The following is a 24,271-nucleotide window of genomic DNA, read 5'->3' as shown; positions in this document are numbered from 1 at the left end:
TGTCTCTTTTAAGAAAGTTATTACAGACAAAGAAAAGAATGAAAGGAAACATCTCACATTTTCTAATGAGTCACTGAAAAACTGGAATAGATTGAGTCATCTTATGCACAGCTTTAAAAGAAAACATTTCCTCTCCGGCACTATATAAGGTACTGGGGAAGATGGACATTCGGAATAGAAGATAAATAGATTAATGAAATGCAATGCTTGCCCCCAAGGAGTTTATTATCTAAAGAGACAGAACATAGTCCTCACCTACTTTAAACATGAGCATTTATATGTACCAAGCACTATTCTAAGTCTTTTATGTACACTAACTCATTTATTATTCATAATAGTTATGAAGTAGGTCATTATTATTATAATCCAAGATAGGTCTATTTAAATGTGGCAAAGAAGGACTAAGTATGATGATGGAGATTAGAGAAGTCTTTAGAGGGAGAAATGACATTTAAACTTGGCATTCTTAATCTTAATTTTGTTTTTTGTAGGATTTTCCTGTCAGAGGAAGGGGCTGTTCCCAGTGAAAAGCTCTGCATTAACAAGTGCAGAGTCGTGAAAAAGAATGAAGTGTTTTGGTGTGACTGGCGTGGTGCAAGCTTTTAGATGACTCTGAATGCAGCATTAAGGCAGGTGGTCCTTACTGGGTCAAGGGGAGCCATTAAGGTCTCTGATCTGGGGAAATGATAATGAGAATAATATTTTTAGAAAGAAAACTCTGGTATCAGTGCTGAAGGTCAACTGAAGAACAGAAAGAGAAACGGAGATCAACTAGGAGGCTATTACAAAAGTCTTAAGGCAGTGTTTTTCAAATTGTGTGTGAAATCAACTCAGTGGGTTGTGACAAACATTTAAATAAAATCAAATTTTAAAAATTTATACTAGAACCTATGCTATACAGCTAAATGTTCAAGCAACTTGATTCCAATTCATATGTCTGTGTATATTGGATTTGTATATTCATATGAATGTATATATGTATTGAGTCATAAATTCAAATGTATTTCTTACTGTGAAAAGTAGTCAAAGACATTTGATAGCCCTAACTGGTGTGGTTCAATGGGCTGGGTGTCATCCTGTGAACCAAAAGGTCACTGGTTCAATTCCCAGTCAGGGCACATGCCTGGGTTGCAGTGATCCCCAGGTGGAGGCATGCGAGACACAACCAATCAGTTTCTCTCACACATCGATGTTTCTCTCCCTCTCTTTCTTCCTCTCTTTCCCTCTCTCTAAAAATAAATAAAATAAAAATTTTGGAAAAAGCCCTGGCTGGTGTGGCTCAGGGATTGAGCGCCAGCCTGCAAACCAAAGGGTCACTGGTTCAATTCTCAGTCAGGGCACATGTCTGGGTTGCAGGCCAGGTCCCCAATAGGGGGCACATGAGAGGCAACCACACATTGATGTTTCTCACCCTCTCTTTCCCTTTATCTAAAAATAAATAAAATATTTTTAAAAATTTTTGGGAAAAAATACAATAAAAAATTTTTCAAGTAAAAAACAAATTTTGTTAAACACCATTTAAGGGTGATGGTTAGAGTCTAAATTAAAACTCTAGCTCCTGGAATTTATAAAAAAGCAACATATTGCTCTAGATGGTGTGGCTCAGTTGGTTGGAGCATTATACCAAATCGTTGATGGTTCCATTCCCGTTCAGGGCACATATCTGGATTGACTCGATCCCCTATGGCAGGCAACCAATCAGTGTTTCTCTCTCACATTGATGTTTTTCTTTCTCTTTCTCCTCCCGTTTCTAAAATCAAAAAACATATATATTTTTTAAAAAGCAACATATTATTTGAGAGCTCTTTCAAAGAGTAGAGTTAACAAGACTCAATGGTGAACTTGGATGTAGGGCTTGAGGGAAGTAAAGGGGGAATATGGTAGGAGAAATTATGGCTCACCAAAAGACACCTATATCCTAACCCCTGGAACCTGTGAATGTTGCCTTCTATGGGGAATAAGTACTTCGCAGACGTGAATAAGTTAGGGATCTTAAGATAGGGAGAGTATCCTCAATTGCCGAGGTGTTCCACAACTGCAATCACATGTATCCTCAAAAGAGAAAGAGCTGACACAGACAAGAGAGAAGGCAATATGACTAGAGGCAGAGATTGGAGTGATATAGTCACAAGCCAAGGAATGCGGCAGCCATCAGAATCCAGCAAAGGCAAGGAACAGATTCTCCCCTAAAGCCTCCAGAGGGAGTGTGGCTCTGTCAAAGCCCTGATTTTGGCCAGTGAAACTGATTTTAGACTTCTGACGTCCGGACTATGAGATAATACATTTCTGTTATTTTAGGCCATCGAGTTTCAGCAACCATAGGAAACTAGCACAGGAGTCAGAGAGGCCTTAGCACCTGGGTAGGTGGCAATGTCACTAACATTTGTTCATGCACAGGAAAAACAAGGATGGTGAGAAATTAAGTTTTAAATAGAACAAGTATGAAACGCAAGACAAATCTGATCAAATATATTTTAAAAATCTGATTTTTTATTTAAGATATCTCAATTCTAACTCTATACAAGCTTTAAAACATCTTGAAAATGTTCAGATCTCTCTCTGTCATCTGACAATTACCGCAGTTAAAACAGGTGCGAGCTTCTGGGATTACATAGTGTGTCTGGAATGTTCATCCCAGTAACTAGAAAATCCAAGAAGCATCTGTTATTGTGGATCACTTACTTAAGCCATTCAGATTGGCAATCTTTTCAATGCAGTTTGTAGACAGTGAAAGCTTCCTTAAAAAGAACAAAGAGAAACTTGAATTAATATTCAAAAATTTTAAATGGTATATCAGAAATTATTTCTTTAGTGCCCATTGAAGATACAATATTTAAGTCATACTTCCTTTTGACACTGCATCCTTTCTTCCCCTTCAGACATGGCACATATTCCATGCCATGTTTGAAATTTTCATAGTTTTTTCTGATTATAAAAGTTAATACATACCATGAACGAGTAGAAAATTAAAAAAAGAAAAACTTTTTGAGGGCAATTTGTTGTTATCTGTTAAATTTTTTTAAAAGACTTTATTCATTTATTTTTACACAGAGGGGAAGGGAGGGAGAAAGAGAGAAAGGAACATCAATGTGTGGCTGCCATTGTACACCCCATACTGGGGACCTGGCCCATAACCCAGGACCTGCCCTGACTGGGAATCGAAGTGGCAGGCTGGCTCTCAATCCACTGAGCCACATCAGTCAGGCTCTATTAAATATTTTAATGCATACATTCTTTGACCTGGTAATTCATTTCTAGGAATATATCCTATTGAAATACTAATGCAAATACCCAAAGTAATAAGAATTAGGTTATTGACTGTATTATTGCAATAGCAAAAAATGGGGGAAAATGTCTATGAGCGTCCATCACTGAGGAATAGTATGCTGCCAGTAAAATGAGACTGGGCTACAGATGCCGACTTGAGAAGATGTCTATGGTAGGTAGGTAAGTTTTAAAACCACCTAGCAGAACAACACATTTTATATGATCCCTTTTTGTGAAAAGCAGAACTATTTATATGAAAGGATGGAAATATTTATTTTCTTATGTGTTAAATTATTCAGAAATGTATATTGTAAGAAATCATATGTAATCCTAACCACCCCCCACATTCCTCTAGAGATATCTATTTTAATAGTTCGTATATATTTATCTAGATTTTTCTACACATACTTTAATTATATAAAAACATTTTTAAAGAAAGCATAATTATCTATTTTTAATCTTCCTTAAAACCCAAAAAATTTGCCTTGGCTGGTATGACTCAGTGGTTGAGTGCTGGCCTATGAATCAAGAGGTTGTGGGTTCGATTCCCAGTCAGGGCACATGCCTGGGTTGTGGGCCAGGCCCCCAGTTGGGGGCACATGAGAGGCAACCACACATGGATGTTTCTCTCCCTCTCTTTCTCTCTCGTTTCCCCTCTCTAAAAAATAAATAAATAAAATCTAAAAAAAAAAAAGAACCAAAAATTTGTGTTGACTCTCCAACACTTGATCATATCCTTTCTGATTTGACTTGAAGAGGAATTATTTATCTTTTTACTTGAAACAGCAAAGTCAAGTACTGTACAATATAAATTACTGATCAAATCTGTGTATCTTCTAGTCATTCCCCACTCCTGAGAACTGCTAGTGAAAAATTGAGTACCTGAAATCTGGGAATATGGTGGAGGAATAATTCTTTAATTGTTTAGGCAACTGGAAGGATGAATGATGATGAGAACTTACTCGCAATTAGCAAGCATGGACAAGGATGCATCCATCTTCTCTATAGGGGGAATCTGGGCATAAAGCTTTATCTCCTTGGCTTCAGATGGCTTCTGACTGGTTTTCTCTTCCTGTAATAAAAATTAATTTGGAAGAAGATGATGCCTGATTGTAATGTGGAGTTAAAGGAGGCTAGAATTTCCTAAGGCTTTTCCATCCTTATTTCAAAACAATTATTAGAATTTAGTAATTCTGTGCATTCTTTACGGTTCACTTATTGACCTTTACCATTGACTCTGAGAAGCAGGCTTCTACATGACCAGCTAAGATAATTCACTGTTAGGACCCAACCAAATGGGAAAAGAGGAAAGAAAGAAAATAATTTATGTAACATTTAAAATCCCTTAAGTGCCTATCAATTAATAAACATAAGCAAACACAGACATTTTCCTGGGAAGAACTCCTTGTCCTGAAACAACCTTTCTTTAAATATCAGATTCAGATCTGTAAGACCAACTGTTTTTGCCATCTCATCTATTTCTATACATAATTTAGTCTGGGCTACAACCCCAAAATACCAAGAATTTTGGGAGCAATTCTCTTTGCAACACAGCTGTGGTCAAAACTATTTGCTCTACAGTAATTTACTAGTGAGTTCTACCTTAGAGATTCATTTTGGTACTAAGTACGCAATTTAAAATTTCATTAACAGTATGTGCTGCCTAGTATTTTCTAAGTATATCACAACCAGAATATTAATATTAATACAATCTGCTGATTTACATCAGATGTCCCAATTTGTTTGTCCTCATTTGTACATATGAGTGTGAATGTGTTTGCAGAGGTGTAGTAATTCTATGCATCTTTATCACCTGTGGAGGTTCATGTATCCACCCCCACAGCCAAGCAGCTAAATAGTTCCCAAACTACAGAGATCCCTTTTACTGAATGGTCAGATTTAAACAACTATCTAAAAGTTCTTATGTGGTTCTAAAAGAAGTAAAAACTCATACTCACCCATCTGGCTAGGGCTTCTTTGATTGTTGTTGCTTTTGCCTTAAAAAGAGGAGGGAAAAAGGCTCTCTTTAGTGGTGTCATCTGTTGATTCAATTCTCTCAGAGAAGGTAAGGGAATCATGATGTGCTGCCCATGTAGCTAACTCCCACTTGGTTTAAGAAAAATATGCAGCTTTCAACACTTAACATACGTCATTTCATTGATTCTAAGATCTACATCTTCTTTTACATTTTAACATCTTTGAAACTTGGGTGCATCTTCCAACCAGGAACAGTTTACAACTGCAGTGGCTGGGTGGCAGCGGTGAAGCTTTAGAAAGACATTAACAATTTTATCTCATAGGCATAGATTCCTTTGTATGTTTGCAAAGCATGACATATAAGTCTCTATGCCTAAATATGTTTAAAAAAACTCTGTCAATAAGCACAAAATAAAAATTCTAACTGATAAGAAATTATTTGTTATAGTTTCATTCCAACTTATTTTTCTTTCTTATAACATAAAATAATGTTGTACCTTATAATCAATATCTTTAATTCAATTCATTATATTTATAACTTTTAAAAAAATTTTTTTCTTATTTATTTTTTAGAGAGTGGGGAAGGAAGGGAGAAAGGGAGGGAGAGAAACATCGGTTGCCCTCTCACACAACCCCAGCTGGGGACCTGGCCCACAACCCAGGTATGTGCCCTGACTGGGAATCAAACTGGTGACCTTTTGGTTCACAGGCCAGTGCTCAATCCACTGAGTCACACCAGCCAGGGCTATTTGTAACTTTAGGGATGAGCAAAGGAAAACACCCTTTGAACTATTGCTAGAGTTCATTAATAAAAAGAGAGAATACTCTCTATAAAAACAAAAGGAAAGTTTTAAAAGCATACAGCATTATGTCTAGACAGTAAAGAGAGTAAAGAAATACTAAAAAAATCACCCTTGGGGTAAAAATATTACAAATTAAAATGAAATAATAAAATAAACGATAAAACATCAAAATTTGAGAAATAAACATAACCTTAAAAGAAAACATAGCTTCAAGTACATTTATTTGAAGAGAGAATAAGAGATAGAAAACAAATAAGCTAAGCATTCAAGATATTTGAAAAAAGTGCATCCTTGCAAACCCAAGGAAGGCGCAGGAAATACAAAGTAAGAAGTCAGTGGGAAACACAGTAGGGGGAAGAGATCAATGAATAAGGGGAAATAACACTGATACCATGGAGATCTAAAAAGTAAAATATTACAAGCAAATATATGGTAATAAGTTTGAAAAGCTAAACAAAGTATGCCTTTCTAAAAACCAAACAAACAGAAAAATGCCAGAACTGTCACATGATGAATTAGAAAATTTGAATAGGCCAATAACTATTTAAAGCATTAAAAAGATAGAGATTTACCCTCATCCTCCTCCCCTAAAGCTCCAAGCCTAATTTTACGAGTTCTGCCAAGCTGTCAAGGCAGAGATATTCCCTGTTACACAAGTTGTTTCAGAAACCAGAAAGAGGGAAAGCTGCCAACTTATTTTACGAGGCTAGCATAACTTGATGCTCTAACAAGATAAGGACTCCTCTTTATTTCTCAACACAGATTTGAAAAGCCTAGATATATTACATCCCCAAAGCCAATGATATAGAATGAAAAGATCAAGAAATGCTTATTCCCAGGAGCATAAAGATTGTTTCACAACAGGAAAATTTATAAATGTAAATTATTATTGGATTAAAGGGAGGCAATCATATTTATTTCATACATGCAGAAAAAGCACTTGGTAAAGTTCTACATTCGATATTAAAAGCATTTGACTAAGATAAAAGGAAGCTCCTTGATAAAAGCTACAGACCAAAAAGCTACAAGGAACACTGTACTTAATGGAGAAATTCGTCCATTTCATCAAATCTTTACTGAGTGTCTACCACATACCAAACATTCTTCCACATGCTTAGGATATATCACTGAACAAAACAAAGATTCTTGCCTTCACAGAACCATTGTCAGGAGACAAATGGTAAGTAATATAACTTTAAAAATAAATAAATTATATAGTGTATTGGAAGGTGACAGTTACTAAAGAAAAAGAAAATGCCGAGCATGGTAAAGGGTATGAGGATATGTGTATATGTGTGTGGAGGATGTTTATTTTAAGTAAGGTGGTCGGGGTGGGCCAAACTGGGAAGGTAACCTTAAAAGTATTCTCTTTAAGGTCCCAAACACATCTAGGATGTCTGCTATCATTGCTACTATTTAACATGGTACAAGAGATCTTTATAAATGTTATAGTAAAGAGAAATACAAACCGGGAAGGTTAAAAGGGGGAAATACAATTCATGTGCAGATGATCTATTTAGAAAACACAATAGAATAAACTCAAATATTAGAACAAATGGAGTTCGGCAAGTGAAGAACACTGTTGATAAACAGGAAAATTCAGAGAAGATATTTTCAATGTAAAACCAACAAAGGCCTAATATCAAGATATATAAGGAAGTCCTAACACTCAGAAACAAATATGGAAAAGCTGGCAAAAATGCAAACAGAAAATTCACAGAAACTGAAATCCACATGACTAACAAGAATATCATGAGGTAATCAAACTCATTGGAAATCAGAAACATGCAGAAAAAACAATGGGATGCTAAAATACACCCTCTGATTGGCAAAAGTTAGAAAGTTGGTGACATGCCTTGGCTGGGTGGCTCAGTGGACTGAGGGCCGGCCTGTGTGAACTGAAAGACTGCTGGTTTGAATACCAGTCAGGGCACGTGCGAGCCAGGCCAAGACCCCAGTCAGGGCGTGTGCAAGGCAACTGATCCATGTATCTCTCACACGTTGATGTTTCTCTCCCTCCCCTTCTCCCCCGCCTTACCCTCTCTCTAAGAATAAATAAATATATTCTTAAAAAAAAAAAGAGAGAGAGAGAAAGCAGTCTGACAGTGTGTAGGGAAATTAAGTATACACAGACCCTGTCACTCTGCAATCCCACTCCTGGGTACATTCCCCAGAGAAATCCTTCCATGGGTCCATAGAAAGACACATATAAGAACACTCTCAAGTTGGAAGCAATCGAGCTGTCTATAAATCAGTTTATAAGGTCACTAGTTCCCTTATAGAATCAAAACCTGAAATGCCTTGAAAACAAATGGACATCATTAATGGATAAAGCTGGCCATGTAAAGAGCCTCTATTTGGTTCTAGAAAACTGTTGACAGGTGGGACTTGGGACAAGAATTACCCCAGTATCACATTTCTTCAAATATGAGAAGCCTATTAATGAAAGTAACATCCTTATTTAATGTACTGTTAAGAAAAAAACACAGCCAATTATATGACAATAACACAAATTTTCAGTAATATAAATATGAGGGGACAAGTGTGTCTGGTGGTGAAATATAGTATTTCTGTTTTTTCAGAGAAGCTAGAAATCACAGTTTTGTTGTGAAATACAATCATTTTTAAGACACTGGAAGCTAATTTTGTTTTTAAAATTTAAAAACTATGTGGCCCTGTGTTTCTGGAGGGCCCCAGAACCAACAGTTTGCAGCCTCAGCTAGCTTCATGTAATTACTGGCTCTGATTCTTCATCTGAAGATTTTCAATAATTCTCAAGGCTCATGCTTTCAGGATTTAGAGCTGATTATTTCTTCACTTGAATATAAACCTAGGTTCCAAAATATTTTACTTTCTCCCCCCCCTCCTCCTTTTTCACTGTGTAGCCTGCTTCAGTGCCTGCAGCCTACAGGCAGAGGTCAGGCTACGGTTCAAGGCCACAGTTTGCTCAGGTGTGTGTGGGGCACTATGCGAAACTTTTTACCTTCCTTGCCAGTGGTTTAGCTAAATGGATGTGAGATAAAGTAAGAAAAGATGGGAGACAGGGAGGACTACTTTAAAAAGAGTGGTATTTAATCTTGTGGTTGAGGGTGGACATGACTTTGTTATCATTTCAATTTCTTGGTCTCTAGTTCTGCCCACTTATATAGCATTGGAATCACAAAAAGAAGACAACAAATTATACTTATTCTTCATAAATATCTCCATCCGGCGGGACAATCACATCCTTTGCTAAAAAGCTTTGGCTAAGTCTATAACTAACCAGCAACATCCCTTTTCAAACTACTAGTTGGAACTGCCACGTATGTAAGCAAGACAGTGCACATTTCAAGCAGGAGTTGAGAATCACTAGAAAAAATCATTACTTCACAAAGGTTTTGATTAGGTAGACTGATGACAGATTTCAAATCCAAGGCAGTATTTCTCAAAGTGTGGCGGGGCGCTCTCCAATTTTAGAATAACTTGAGGTGCATTGTCAAAATGTACATGCCTGAACACCCTTAATCATATTAAACATTCATAATCTGCACTCCAACAAGCTCCTAGTACTTAGGCCGACTACAATCATACTTACGCATACTGAAATTTGAGAAAGAGTAGCCTAATACCTTCTATCCGAGTGGGTTTTACAACGTTACCTAATAACTGCACTCACAGTCATTCGGGGCAACCTGGGCACATCACAGGTTTCGAATAACTGCTGCAATGATGTGACCCACATTCCTCGTAAGCAGCTCCCCCACTCCATCTCATCAGGGGGTAACTTACTTGTATGTAAAAAGAGATCCTTATTCACCCACTCCTGTCCATCACGTTTCCCAATCCAATGCTCTGTTTTTCGAGAATTCCCTGCTCTTTGCCCTCCCTTTTCTTTGCCAGACTCCCTCCACGTTCAACCAACCTCTAATCTGCCCCAGGCCGCCCTCCTCCCAGACCACCCGGTACCAGGGCTTTTCGATCGCCCCAGGCCTCTGACTTCGCGGAGCTAGCATCCGCTACTGGCTCCCTTACGGGGTTCAAAGACGCCCTCCACCCTCCCAGCTCTCAACGCTCCACAATCGCCCTCTCCCACTACAAACTTCTTTTCAGCTTTGGCTACAAGGCCTGGAAGGTACTCACCATTCCGGCGGTTGCTACTGTCACTGCTCTGGTTGCTAGGGCTCGGCGGGGTCAGTGCGCTTGCGCACTGCTCGCGGTTCTCCTAGGATCCCTACCGCCTCCGCTGTCCTTTCTCTCCGCCCTCGGGTGGCGCGAGCGGGGCATTGTGGGACGATGGGGCGGCCCCAGATCCCTCTTCCCTGCTGCCAATAGCTCCCGAGTGGCTGCGGCGCCACTGCCGGTGAGTCGCCGGGCTGGAGTGCTCAGCATCGCAGAGTGATCAGGGGGATGTGCTTGTCCCTACCGAAAGCAGTTTCAGGTCGTCTGGAGTGACATACCCGCCTGAAGTTTAAAACTGTGAAACCTGCCTCTAACCGTTGCTCTTCCCGGAAAAGGATTTGTAAAATTCCCTTTCCCTGCAGATTGCCCCTCTGTATCCTCTCTGCTATAATTCTCCTGGCGTCCCACTGAGGATACCCGAAGCTAAACTCCGCCGAATTTTTTCAGTTACTTTCCTCCAGGAAGCCAGAGGCAGCTGAAAAAAAAGTGTAGGCTTTACATAACCGAGGTGTCTTTTTTACTACCAACTATTAAATTAGCCAAAAATTGTAAAAATACTCAGAGTTGCTAGGGGCATGGATAAATAGGGTGCATATAAACACTGCTGTTCATAATTGATACAACTTTTCTGGAGGGCTGTTGGCAAAAGTGTGGACGAAAAAGTGGCCACGTACTAAACTTGACAAGCTCAGGGAAGGCCTGCATGGTGGGCTTACAAACTCGGTGGCTGAAAGTAACTACATAGGAAGGTTTGAAATGAAAACTTTCTAACTATTGTAAAAGCAGGTCATGGCAGGTAGTCCTGTCCTAGACCCATGTCTTCCCTCAGTTAAGGTCAGTCTTTACCTTAATTGAGCCTATTGTCTTTTTGCATCTAGGATAACATATCTTTGGAACCACAGGGTAATTTTTTTTCCAGACCCCTCAGGGCACAACCACTGCACCAGAGCAGAGACCTCAAATCCCTTTGCTAATTGTTTACTGTTAATTATCCCACACCCACAAATGTAAAAGAAGTATGTGTCTATTTTACTTTTTATCCAATCCCAGAGATGTCCCCTGCTTTGCTTTCTCCCGCCTCCCTAATCTATCACCGATGAATTTCATGCAACCCCCTTGGGTCTTGCCCTTTGATTCTGTTGTATAAAATAAATAGTAAAACTGCCATCTGCTGGAGTATTTTCTCAATCTGTTGAGATTTTGCTTTCCCAGCTATTGTCAGTTTTGCTCAAATAAACTCATAAAATGTTCTTACAGGTTTGGATGTTTCTTGCATGGACAAGTTTTAAAAACCTTGTACCTCTGTGACTCAGAAGTTCCACTTCTAGGACTTCACCCTGAAGAAATAGTCACACAAGTGCACACACATATATGTTCAAAGGTTTAATAGTAAGAAGAAAACAATCCAAATGTCAACAGAATAGAACTGGTATCGTTGATCATCCAAACAATGAAATAATTTATTGTTTTTCACTGTGTAGCCTGCTTACAGTGCCTGCAGCCTACAGGCAGAGGTTAGGCAATGGTTCACGGCCACAGTTTGCTCAGGCGTGGGGCACAGTGCGAAACTTTTTACCTTCCTTGCCAGTGTTAGCTAAATGCATGTGAAATAAAGGAAATATGGGGGGGAGGGGGGATCTACTTTAAAAAGAGTGGTATTTAATCTTGTGGTTGAGCGTGGGTATGACTTATTATCATTTCAATTTCCATATCACTTCCATTAAAAATGTTGCTGAAATGCATCTATTGAGATGCATAATCATGTGTTAATTTAAAATGCAAGTTACAGAATGGTGTGATCCCCTTAAAAATTATATATAGCACATACAGATATACGTAAGAAAGCTTAAAGGCTATTATGAGGGTTTAATGTTTGTTTCAGACTGAAATATGTCCCCTCAAAATTCATATGTTAAAGCCCTAACCCCCAATGTGACTGTTTGGAGATGAGGCCTTTAACGAGGTAATCACGGTTAAAGGGGCCATGAGAGTGGGGCCCTAATCCAATAGGACTGGTGTCTTTACAAGAAGAGGAACAGACACCAGAGGAAAGGCCATATGAAGACACAGTGAGAAGCTGGTTATCTGCAAACCAAGGAGCGAGGCCTGACCAAAAATCTACACCAAACACAAGAGCCCGCTGGCCGAATCCGGCCCTCTACCTTGTTTTATCCGGCCCGGGACCTAGTTTCTACCTGGCGGCAGCCGGGAGCTCCTCGCTCCTACGCTCCTGCCAGCGCGCTAGTCACGTGTGCAACGTGTGTGATGAGCTTACGCTGCTGGAGCAGGGGAACGGCGGGAGCTGCGGCCATAGCTACGGGAGAGCGGTGAGCCTTTGTAAGAAGAGTAATAGGTGAGACTGATGGAGGACAATAGTAACTACCTTGGGGCACTGAAATAAAAGAAAGACAGGATTTGCGGGGGCGGGGGGGGGAGCGATTGTAGATAGCGGAGGGACGGCGGGACGCTTAAAGGGGTACTCTCAAGTGGGCAAACATTTCATTTAATTTTTTAAATAAATTAGCCAGATACATGAACTTTAGCAATTACATGTTATTTTTAAAAAGTACCTGTAAAAAGATATTTTGTAACCAACAGCCAGGGTCCCACTCATGAATTCTACATTGTTTTCCCTGGATACGGCCAGCTCTGCGGTCCAGCCGCGGTGGCCGCGCTTGCGCAGTGACGTGCTTTCACTTTTAGGTGAAGTGGCCGGAACTGCGAGAGTAATTCTAACGAGCAGCGGCGCATTGGCTCCCTGCCCGGCCACCTCCGACCGGCGTCGTGCAAGATAACAGGACGGCTCTGAGGCAGGAGCAGTATTTAGGCATAGTCCTCAGTCCCGGCCACTTCATATAAAAGTGAAAGCATGTCATTGAGCAAGCAGGGCCTCCGCTTTAGGGGTGTTCCCAAAGGAACATTCCCCTTATTCCACCATGGAAGAATGAGAATGTTCCTGCCAGGGAACGGCGTTAGGATAATGTTGCTGTCCAAGGAACTGGCGATGGAGGAATAAGGAGAAGGGTACTGGGATAGATGGAGGGGGAGAATTAATGGAGAAAGAGTGACTGACTGCTGGTTATGCAGAAGGGAGTTTGAAGGAAAGGTGAGCCTGTGGGAGAGGGCCTATTACTGAACCTGGTTCTAAAGGACATCTTGGTCTTTTACTTAGGTGGCGCACCATACCATCTTTGGTGGAACAATTTGAATCCCAAAATGTCCAGTAAGAGAAAGATTGATTCAGAAGGAAGGCACTTTAATGATAGATGGGAAAGCGAATACATGTTTGTGTTTCAAGGAGAAAAACCAGTATGTCTTTTGTGTTATGAGACAATGTCGGTGATAAAGGAGTACAATGTACGTCGGCATTTTGAGACCAAACATGGAACTAAATATGCTAAATTTAGCCTCCAAGAAAAACAACAATTGGTGCAAGAATTAAAAGGCAGATTGCAATCGCAGCAGAATGTGCTCACCAGAGCTATAGCCAAAAATGATGCAGCAGTGAAAGCTAGCTTTATTGTGGCTGAAGAAATTGCTCGAGCTTCGAAGTGTTTTTCGGAGGGTGCCTTTTTCAAGCAGCGCATGCTAAAGGTGTGTGAGCAGGTGTGCCCCGATCAAATACAGACTTTTAAAAATGTCAGTTTGTCAAGAAACACCATCGCAAACCGAGTTAAGGAGCTCGCAGGAAATCTGACCACACAGCTGGTCGAAGAAGCGCGCAGTTATCTGGCTTTTTCCCTAGCTGTGGATGAAAGCACAGACAACACGGATACATCGCATCTATCCATTTTTGTAAGAGGTGTGAAGGCGGACTTCTCTGTCACCGAGGAGCTCTTGGATGTAATTACCATGCATGGGACAACCACAGGGAAGGACATTTTTGATGCGGTGGAGAAGTCCATAAGCAATCATAAGTTACCCTGGGAAAAGCTGGTGGGGCTGACTACCAACGGCGCACCTGCAATGTGTGGAGAAAAAACAGGCTTGGTTGGACTAATGAAGGAGAAACTGCAAAAAAGTAACTGTGAGACGCCTCTGATAACCTATCATTGCATTATCCATCAAGAAGCTCTGTGTGAAAAGGTTCTGGAACTGGATAATATTATGACCACAGTCATGAAAACAGTGAACTTTATTCGGGCGCGGAGCTTGAACCATGGCCAGTTCCAAGTGTTTCTGCAGGAAATGGACTCAGAGCGTGAAGACCTGCCATACCATACAGAAGTAAGGTGGCTGAGCAGGAGTGCAGTCCTGAAACGATTTTTTGAGCTTAGGGAAGAAATTGCACTTTTCATGCAAAGTAAAGGAAAACCCTTGCCTGAGCTGTCAGATCCAAACTGGCTGTGTGATTTTGCTATGTTATGTGACATAACCGAGCATCTTGCCCAACTGAATCAGAAGCTGCAGGGACGAAAACAAGTCATCACGCAGATGTCCGACGCGATCACAGCTTTCCAGCGTAAACTTCACCTGTGGAAGTCCCAAGTGGACAAGGACAATCTTGCCCACTTTCCTGTTTGTCAGAGCATCTCAGCCTCAGTTCCTGGTGCTTTTTCATGCATTCCCTTGGCTACCAAATTGAGCCGGTTAATTGATGAATTTGATCGGCGCTTCTCAGACTTTAGAAGACAGCGCTCAAACTTTGCCATCTTTGCCAATCCTTTCACCACTGATGTCGACAGTGCACCCCATAACCTTCAGTTGGAGTTAATTGATATTCAAAGCGACAGTAGCCTGAGAGCAAAGTTCGAGGATGTTAAAATTGAGGACTTTTACTGTCTACTGCCTCCTGCTTTGATGCCACAGCTCCGACTTCATGCTGCCCGCATTCTGTCACTGTTTGGGAGCACCTATCTGTGTGAACACACATTTTCAATAATGAATCTAAACAAGACTAAGCACAGATCGCGCATCACCGATGACAACCTCCACGCTGTTTTACGAATTGCTACAGCACAAGGCCTGAAACCAGACATAGACACACTGACCTCGAGAAAACGGTGTCAGACATCCAGAAAACCAAATAGGTAAGCCTAAAACCTGAATTTGAATACATTTGAATTGCTTGTCTTTTGCTTTGTGTTTGTTGTTATTTTCAGAACGTGACCAGTGGGTGAGGATGGTATGTGACATGCCGGTGTCTCCGGTTATTTAACAGTATGTTCAGCCTGGTTGCCCTCAAAGGGCTGATTGTAATGGTAATACTGTATAAATAAATGTAACTACTCCTTAACAGTTAACCGCTGTTAAGGAGTAGTTACATTTATACAGTCCTAAAATTACATTCGGCCCTTTGAAGGCAACTGCGAGGCTGATGTGGCCCCCAGTGAAAATGAGTTTGCCACCCTGCTCTACACTGTTGGCACTTTGATCACGGACTTTCAGCCTCCAGAAATGTGAGAAAATCAATTCTGTTGTTTAAGTTATCCAATCTGGTATTTTGTTATGGCAGCCTCATGAGACAAACATAATGTTCACTTCGCTTGTCTATTTTTTAATTGTTCTATAATGTAGATATTTTAAATTTTGAAATAAATAAATTTCCTTTTGAAAGAGATAATCACATCTGTAAAACTAGGAAGAAGTTGAATTTTTATTGGAGAGAGGAAAAGTATGTATTTATAACATAGTCAACTTTTGTTCTTGTGCGGTCGGCAGTTAGACAGACATGAGCAGAACAAGGATGGTGGGCCAGGTACAGAAGGTCACCAAGAAAAAAAGCCCCAGGTGCCTTGGCAGTGGCAAAACAGGAAAGACAAGTACCTATTAACTTTTCCTCCCCAGCATATTGCTGGTCATGTGCATTAGACCCCCTCACCTTTCATATTGCTGGTCATGAGTTCAAACCCTCCCCTGACCTTTCCTCCCCTGGCATGTCACTAGTCATGTGGTAGACACCCTTGGAGGAGGAACTAGGGGCTGAAAGGTGGCCTCAGGCAACTTCCATTCAGGCCCACGCATGACCACTCCCTTAAGCATTAATCCCCAACGATAACATCTAGGCCTCAGTTGTGTTTCAGCTCCAAGCGCAGAAAAGCAGCAAAACCAGACAAGCGGTGCTGTGGCTGACATCTGGACCAGCTGCACTGACTAATGACCCCCTGCCCTGGTGCCGACCAATCAGTAGAGACCATGACCCTAAAAGGACACACCTGGAAAGCTGATGAGTATTCGATTGGGATCCTCCCAAGACCTCCAGACTGAGGGCCTGGTGCTGCTCTTCCTCCCTCCATCCTTCAGCATTTTTCCTTCCGCCTGGTCTTCCTCCAGGCCTGTTAGCTTTGCCTTTATCTTTCCTAAGCTCCAAGGGCCCTTCTTCTGCCTGTGTAACTTGTTTCCTGAACCTACACCCCACTGGCTCACTTTTCCTACCTGTTCGACTTTCCAAATAAACTTTCTCTTGTAGTTTGAGTCTTGGCTCTGAATTCTTTCTTAGCCAGAACTCAAGAACTGAGGTTGCTGAACCAAGGTCCAATCACCGGTGACATTCTGATGCCATTTGGCCGCCAACACCTGCAGTGATTGTTTCAGATCTCCACCCCTCCACCCCTCTCCAAATTGGAATTCTTCCTCTCCTGCCAGAATCTTTCTTGATGTAGCTGTAATGGGAGTCTAATCCTTAAACATATCTCATGACCCAGTAGAGTATCCTTTTATTCAAAACTATAAATTACACCATAAGGAATTGATATTAATGGTAAAATATCATTAATCAATTTTTATGCTCAGAATATGAATTCTACTTCCTCCTGTTGGGGGGCTCAAGTGTTGGAAAAGTTTCAATTAATAACTAATAAGCTTAGTAATCAATGCACGTAAAAAGCTATTGTTCCAGGAACTGAAGGTATGACCCACCCTGACTCCAGGAGACCATAAGCAGTTCCACCTTTGTGCCTCAGGAGGACTCAAGCAATCAGGATGGAATCTGATTCATTGTGCTCCAGGGTGAGATGCCCACTGCCCAGGGCACAGATGAAAGAATACTGCTGCTTTTTATCTGATTAACTTTTTCCCTGAATTCCAATCCCCTTACCTACACGGTTCTTCTTGTAAAAAGAGTTGGTTGAAAATGAAGTTTAAGACAGTCTGTTAGAGAACGAACCCGCTGTCTTCTCAAATCACCGGCCATCTGAATAAAGTGCCCATAAAGATTCAGTCCCTGTTTCTGCCTATTGGGTCTGGTAGGTGACAGGCAGCACGAACACCGGCTTTTCCAGTTTCACTCGTTGCCATGAATATCTATTATGTACCAGTATATGAACTATTTACCACCATATAAACAGAAATTTTCTTGTCTCTGCAAATTAAGCCACGATATCTTGGTACATTTCTTATCAAGTACAGTTTGAGTTTCACATGCTCAAAGGTTAAAAACTTTCACACAGAAAGGAAAAGAATTATATAATTTGGATCATTTCTTTGTTCTTTTAAACCCTTCAAAATGATAAAATAGATCTCAAAAGCTGTTTTCCAAAAAGTATAGCTTTGGGTCCACTTGCTTTTGTTGCAGACCTGGATAACAGAAAGTTGAGAGAAAGGTTAAAATTATTATTGAAACAGTGTCCCCAAATTCAGAAAATCTAGCATGCACTTTAAAAAGTATGGGTAACACATACTTTGAAATGATAGAAAAGCAAATATGTTAACAAGTCTTTGATTTTTAAACAACAATGTGAATTGAATAAAAGAAGAAAAAACCTGTCACAGTTAAGTGATTAGAGTTTGAGCAAAACAGCTAAAAGTTACATACCTTAAAATAAAAAAACTTATCACCTAATAGAGTCATTAATTCTTAAGGTTATTAAGTCAATATGAATTCAAATTAGAATGAGCATTGTATCAAATTTCAAGAGTCAGTTTCACAGCTTATGATTCTCATTATAGTTATTTGCTAAAAAGCCAAATTCTCCCCTCACTGTTTTTGGTCTGTTTTAAAACAACCCTCTTCCAGGCCCTGGCCAGGTGGCCCAGTTCGTTAGAGCGGTGTCCTGATAGACCAGCGCTGTGGGTGGGTTCAACTCCCAGTCAGGACACAGGGCACAGAAAAGAATCAAGCAATGAATGCATCAGTAAGTAGAACAACAAATCTGTGTTTTTCTCTCTCTCCCCCTCCTTCCCCCCACCCCTCTCTTCCTCTCTCTCTAAAATCAATTAAAAATAAAAACTTAAAACTTAAACCTTTCAAAAATCTTACATGAATAACCGCAAAATCAGGAGGGTGTGTGTGTGTATTGATGTTAATAATTTGAAACATATCCAATCTTAAAATAATGTTAATTTGAGGGGAATCATTAATATCACACATTAGGGTGACAGCACTTCATCTTCTGCCCAGAAGGACCCAAAATTTACTTCTGACCACAAGATCTCACTGATCAACCGAAATCAAAGGCTAGTAATTAATACCTTAATTTTTCCCTTCAAGTATGTGAAAAAAAATTGTCATGAGGGCTAGAACTTTTAATATCTTTTAATTCTTAGAGTTTAGAATCAAAACTCAACTTTAGCTAAGATTATTTTAGTAAGTTGAGGCTCACCTAACACATTGTAACTCAATGTTTGGTGATGGTGGTGGAAGGTAGAAGGGATGAGCTCTGCCTTCTCAGATGATTACATGGTCTACACAGGACTAGAACCTGGAATGTGCCTATTTTTACATGTATTTTTGAAACCAAATGTGAAGAAAAGTTTTTTAAAGTACAAATACAGAGATAAAGGAACTGTAGAGAAAGTATTTCTCAGTAATTGGTTGCCATTTTTAAAGCAGTATCTTAGAATTTCTAACTTTTCTTAAGGATCCTAGAATGGGTAGCAACTAGAAAAAAAAAATCAAAATGTGATTAACAACAGAAAGGATTCTGAGGCTTGTCTACCACCTATTAGCCTCCAAGTTATCTTATTAGAATTCATTCCAGCCTCTGACCATTATGAACAAGTTATCATAGCCCAATTGTTCCTCATAAAACCAGGGGCCTATATTCATGTGTTTATTTGTTCAAAACAGTTTTAAAGTCTCTGGGAGAGATATAGCCAGCTAATTATCATATACTAGTTTTTAAAAATCTTTGGAAGGGTGTGTAAATGGTAGATTGAAAACTGGTCAGCAATTACCTTGAGTTTAAGCTCAAACAAACCAAACATGGAGAAACACAGATAGGACCAAAGCTGCAGGCTCTGATGAACTTGAAGTATTTTTTTCTGTTAAAAGCTTGCAGATGCCATGAGAAGTCCAGATCTCAGTTGTCATTTGTCAAAAACATTCAGTCTGTCCCCTGATTTGTTCTGAGCATGTTCTAAATTAAACTGTCTAGTTTGTAAGCCTTTACCCTAGATGCAAGTGCAAAAACTCCAAGATCTTCTTCCAAGACTCAATCTGGGCAACAGCATGAGCTTTGAGCTGCCCACCTCCCAAAACAGGCACCCCCAACACAGGATCCCAGGCTGCAGAGAAAAAGGGGCTGTAAGGTGGATCTATTCTGTGGCCAGCATTAGGGTAGCTTAAAAGAGTGAAATTTGTCTTCCCATGCTCTGTGAGGTGCTTCACTGCTATGTTAGCATAAACAGAGCTCTTCCAAAGCCTGTCATCCTCTCCAACAATAAAAAGGAAATGGGCACTGGCTTTTTCAAGAGGGATACGGCTTTCCTGATAGGCTGGATCCAAGGGGTCCTCGAGCGCTTCTTTAATGTCATATACCCCTGAATCGGTGGCAGAGATTTTATACAGGTTAAAAGGCAGTCCTGGCAGGATTAATCCACCACATGTAAGGGCAGTGGCTGTGTTAGAGATGCAACCATTGATGCTCACAACCGCAGCTATATTGGGGAGAAAGCTAGCCATGGAAACTGCCAACTCTGCCCCCTTGCCAGAACCAATCACTCCAATGTTTGGGCCTTTGACCTGAAGATTGAAGACAAAGACAAACAAGGAGAAAGAAAAACAAAGCATGAGTGTTAATGGGGTCACAAAGCCCTAAATATAAAGTCTTTTATATTATGTATCAGCTTGCTTCTTTATCCATTAATTCATTCAGCAGATATGTATTATAGACACCTTCCAACCTATTAGTACCACTTCCTATATTCACTCTCTCCTAGTGTTAATGACTTCATTTGAAACACATTTCTCTCTAGCATCCCACTCACCTTTGGATGACTTTGCATAAATTTAGCTGCCTCTTCAAAGTAATCTAAATTTAAGTCCTTCATAATTGGAGGTAGATCTTCGTAGCCAAAAAATGGCAAAGCCAGAGCAGCAAAACCTCGACAAGCCAGGAGACTTGCTCGAGATTCATCCAATCCTCCATCACCGAACATATCAATCAAACCAGGAAAAGGACCATCTCCTATAAACCGGGAAAGGGGATTAATCTTGAATTAAGTGACAGAGCATTTAATAGACTGTGATATCCAGCTAACATTTTCTAAGTCAAATTCTATACGTTTATCTTTTCTCTCCTTTTTAAACATCTGCCTATTTACTTTGAAAAGGAAATGTCTGATTCGGTTTAAATTAGGATTACTGTTGTGGTTGAAGTAGACACTTGTTTGGGCTATTTTGAAGCTGTAAGTGTAAAAATGTTTTTATATTTTCCCACATGAGAAAATTGCTAGAAAATGGAAAAAAATACACAAATTAGCACCACAGATAGGGAAAGTGTTTTGATTTCAAGTGGGCCAGTAAATCTAAGCAAATATTTCTTCAGGCTTTGAATTATGAAAGTATAATACCTCATTTAAAAAAAAAGATATCCATTTTAAAGGTCCCTTTGACTTATCAATGAGTTTAAGATACAGTAAGTCACCAAACCCATAATTTAACAAGGTTTAAATTATTTTATTTTGTTATTACTTTTTTAAAATCCTTACCAGAGGATAGGTTTACGATTTTAGGGGGGTGGGGGAGGTGAGAGAGAGAGAAACATCAGTGGATGTTTCTCAACGGATTGCCTCCCATACACTCCCTTACTAGGGATCGAACCCAGAAACCTAGGTATGTGCCCTGACCAGGAATAGAACCCCCAAGCTTTTGTGTGTGTGTGTGTGTGTACTGGATGACACTCCAACCAACTGGGCCATCTGGCCAGGGCTAGGTTTAAACGATTTTAAATGTTTAATGAAGGTATAATATAAAGTGAACAATATGTATAGTAAAATGTCAAACTAATATCCTCCTAATGTTGATCTGTTATTTGTTTCAACATTCCTATTGGAGATTATGTTACCTATTCATCATTCCAAGAGAAGAATTTCTCAGCCAATGGCCTCAATATTTTTCAGAAATATGCTTCTGTGTTTTTTAAATTAAAAGTGCCAGACAAATCTATAAGAACAGAAGAAAAGGCAAAAACATAAAGACAGAAACCAAAGTAAGACACCTAAAATTCCAGGGCCAGAGACCAGTTCTAAGTTTTCAAATCTAGAAATGAGTTAGGTCTACCAAAGTGAAAGGTACAGTGTACATACACATTAAGGATGTGGTTTTTATAAGGTAGTTTTCTTAACATTCAGATATCTCAGTTTATCTTGATCTGCTCTTTTTAAAATTAGATAAATCTCAATCATTTCTGAATTTAAGATTAGTTCCAGAAAGCCTAAAGCAAACCATGAAAAAGTCCTAACATATACTATGAAATCATTCTGGTAACAGAGTTTTCCAGCCACAGGTTTCAAAATATTAACCTGATTTTCCCATTAAAATAACTGAGAATTTATTTATTTTGTTTCAATTCAGTAATTTAATCCCCAATATGTAAATTTGCTAGGATCTTACTGGCTATTTTTAAAAATTCCCACCCCCACACACAATGTTTTAAATCACTTATTTAAAAGATTCTTCGTTCGTAAGGATCCTGAGTATGAGAGTAAGGGGTATGCCAGAGCAAGTTTCTTAAAAATAAAAAACCTTAAAAAAATTAAATATTGTATTGTTTATGCTATTGCTGTTGTCCCAATTTTCACCCCTTTGCCCACCCCCAGCCCACGCCCCATTCCCACAGCTAATCCCCACACTGTTGTCCTTGTCCATGGAAATATTAAAAAACCTTAATAATTCGCTCATTGTTTCACTTGCACAGCCTCTGCTTATGAAGAAGGTCAGAGTTTGGAGCTCAAAGAGTTTTGTGCACCCTGATTTTACCATCTCCTAGCTGTGTGATTTGGTTAAAATAGTTTAGGCCTTGGTTTCCTCATTTATAATAAAAAGAAGTTGTTCTTTGATCTGCGAAGTGAGAAACGAAAGTTTTCTCATCATGGTGAAGGGCTGCAAGGCACTAGAGAATGTCAGAAAACAACGACAAAAAATGTCATCTTGGGCCCTGGCGGGGTAGCTCAGTTGGTTAGTGTTCTCCCAATCCACCATGGCTGTGGGTTGATTCTGGGTTGGGGCACATACAAGAATCAATCAATCAATGAATGAATAAGTGGAATCATAAATCAATGTTTCTCTCTCTCAAATCAATAAACTAAAAAAAAAAAAAGTCATCTTTATCCTAACATGAATCCAGTATAATAGGACTTCATTCACTTTGGAGCTTGAACAGATACCAAGAAAAGACAGATTTGTATCCACTACTCTCTTCATTTCTACCAGAAATGATAGCGGCAAAGTTAAATCAACAAAGCTCTGCTTACAAGAGACAGGCAGACAAGCATTTAATGCTAGGAACTTGACAGCAATCATGCTCAATACAGCAAACCTGCAAGGTGTATGCTCGCAAGGAATAGAGTCCGCTGCACTAAGGAATTTAGAGGGTGGGCGGATTAAATTGAAATTGAAATCCCAGCCACCACTTAGGGAAATTAATATCGCCACTCAGGCGAGCAAATAAAGAAATGGAGATGACCAATTAGCTAGCAAGGCAATCCAGCGGCGAGGCCGTGTGCGGGAACAGCCTCACGCACCTGGGGGCAGCAGCAAGACGCCCCGCAGGCGGCCGGTTCGCAGCCGAGCGCGGGACAGCTCGGGGCAGGAGAACCAGCGCTGCACGTGGGCCGAGGCCAGCGCCGGGCCCAGCGGCACCTCCGGCTGCGGCGGCGCGGGGTGGACGGTCACCTCCACTTTGAGGGGAGTTTTCAACAAGCCCCTCGGCATCTGGCTGTGGCAGGGGTCCTCCGAGCCCGCCGGCGTGAGGCTCCACAGGAGCCCCATTGGCTCCACGCCGGTGAAGTCGCCGCCCAGAGCCGGGTGCCGGGCCAGGTCCAGCCTCCCGCGGCCGTCCGACTCGAAGTGGGCCTGTGAGTGGAAGAGACGACCTCGGTAGCTAGCCGCCGACGCCTTCATTGTCACCCGCTCCCTGGGGCCTAAGCCTTCCACTTTAATATCCAGAAGCTCGTCAGCCAGACCAGTCCTTGGCGTGACGGTCAGGGTCACGGCCTTTTGGGAGAAACGGGACGAGCTGCACACCGACCTCCGAAGCTGGAGGCGGGTCGCAGGGGTACGGAGCGCGGCCTGAGCCCATCGCCACATGGCGCCGCCGGGATCTTCGCGGATTAGACCCGGGCCACAGAGGGGACTGGAGCCTGCCACAGACGGCGGTTCAGGGCTCAGGGACAGAGCCAGCAGGGTAGGCCAGTGCCGGGGAGCGGGGCGGGGCGCGGCGGGGCGGGGCCGGAAGGGACCCTGCGCGCTGGGCGGCGGATGGACCCCGGCGGGCGGGGGCGGGACGGACGGGCGAAAGGACACCTAGGGCGCCACTCAACAAGGGACTGCAAAAAGGGGCGACTTAGGAGGGCCCTGGGTCCCGTCCGTAATTGTGGAGGTCCGGTGGTAGACCGCCTGAGGGAGGTAGGAGCTCACCCCGAACCTACCCTTCAAGTAAGGAGAACGAGAAGTTAATGATTCTGACAAAATGCCGCGGTCGCTTCCTCTGAAATACGGCACTGGCCACCAGGTGACACTGTTCCCTACACCCGGTTAAATTGGGAGGCTACTTGTACTAGGCTCCTGCCAAATTCCTTTCCTTCTTTGGAATTACTTTTGCCAGCGATTAAGAAAAGACTGTCAAGGTTAAAGTTTAAACGTTTCAGATGAGGCAGCACTGCTGATGTACAGCTGGTGGAAATAA

The 24,271-nt window shown here is 41.1% G+C and overlaps 4 protein-coding genes across 6 annotated transcripts in view; 2 read left to right on the top strand and 2 right to left on the bottom strand.

Moving 5' to 3' along the window:
- Window positions 1-10,283, bottom strand: part of DNAL1 (dynein axonemal light chain 1) — a 32,212-nt gene extending 21,929 nt beyond the window's left edge. Inside the window, exons 1-4 of the mRNA XM_024568154.4 lie at window positions 10,167-10,283; window positions 5,226-5,264; window positions 4,230-4,339; window positions 2,683-2,738 (exon numbers count right to left, since the gene is read on the bottom strand). Coding sequence (XP_024423922.1) covers window positions 2,683-2,738; window positions 4,230-4,339; window positions 5,226-5,264; window positions 10,167-10,169 — 208 coding nt within the window. The 5' untranslated portion in view covers window positions 10,170-10,283. The remainder of the gene's footprint in view (window positions 1-2,682; window positions 2,739-4,229; window positions 4,340-5,225; window positions 5,265-10,166) is intronic.
- Window positions 10,284-12,463: 2,180 nt separating this feature from the next.
- On the top strand, window positions 12,464-16,619 carry LOC112311857 (general transcription factor II-I repeat domain-containing protein 2A). 2 transcript variants are annotated; one of them, XM_045202097.3, is made up of 3 exons: window positions 12,464-12,558; window positions 13,378-15,235; window positions 16,229-16,619. In XM_045202097.3, exons 2-3 carry the CDS (start codon window positions 13,422-13,424, stop codon window positions 16,275-16,277), a joined length of 1,863 nt encoding a protein of 620 aa, XP_045058032.1. In that variant the 5' UTR covers window positions 12,464-12,558; window positions 13,378-13,421; the 3' UTR covers window positions 16,278-16,619. The 2 variants fall into 2 exon arrangements, with proteins under 2 accessions (XP_045058032.1, XP_024424095.1); XM_024568327.4 differs by having other exon boundaries at window positions 16,218-16,619.
- Window positions 16,620-16,751: 132 nt separating this feature from the next.
- On the bottom strand, window positions 16,752-23,771 carry LOC123480557 (acyl-coenzyme A thioesterase 1). Its single transcript, XM_045202099.2, has 4 exons — window positions 23,109-23,771; window positions 20,352-20,551; window positions 19,320-20,106; window positions 16,752-17,720 (listed from the first exon to the last, which is right to left on the bottom strand). Exons 1-3 carry the CDS (start codon window positions 23,671-23,673, stop codon window positions 19,531-19,533), a joined length of 1,341 nt encoding a protein of 446 aa, XP_045058034.2. The 5' UTR covers window positions 23,674-23,771; the 3' UTR covers window positions 16,752-17,720; window positions 19,320-19,530.
- Window positions 23,639-24,271, top strand: part of HEATR4 (HEAT repeat containing 4) — a 53,783-nt gene continuing 53,150 nt past the window's right edge. For both annotated transcript variants that reach the window (XM_045202095.2, XM_071222059.1), the window contains exon 1: window positions 23,639-23,770. The gene's annotated coding sequence lies outside the window, so the exon portion shown is untranslated. The remainder of the gene's footprint in view (window positions 23,771-24,271) is intronic.

Source organism: Desmodus rotundus, chromosome 7, assembly GCF_022682495.2.
Source record: "Desmodus rotundus isolate HL8 chromosome 7, HLdesRot8A.1, whole genome shotgun sequence".
Lineage (NCBI taxonomy): Eukaryota > Metazoa > Chordata > Mammalia > Chiroptera > Phyllostomidae > Desmodus > Desmodus rotundus.
Note: the sequence above shows the minus strand (reverse complement) of the source record. Positions and strands in the feature narration are given on the sequence as shown.

Bases quoted from the DNA above. Each gene is read 5' to 3' on its own strand.
- LOC112311857 (XM_024568327.4), top strand. From the start codon at position 13,422: ATGTCCAGTAAGAGAAAGATTGATTCAGAAGGAAGGCACTTTAATGAT. The intron at 15,236-16,217 runs GTAAGCCTAAAA...TCTAGGCCTCAG, and splicing joins ACATCCAGAAAACCAAATAG to TTGTGTTTCAGCTCCAAGCG.
- LOC123480557 (XM_045202099.2), bottom strand. From the start codon at position 23,673: ATGTGGCGATGGGCTCAGGCCGCGCTCCGTACCCCTGCGACCCGCCTC. The intron at 20,552-23,108 runs GTGCGTGAGGCT...CCCGGTTTATAG, and splicing joins CGTCTTGCTGCTGCCCCCAG to GAGATGGTCCTTTTCCTGGT. The intron at 20,107-20,351 runs GTGAGTGGGATG...TTCAATCTTCAG, and splicing joins TTATGCAAAGTCATCCAAAG to GTCAAAGGCCCAAACATTGG.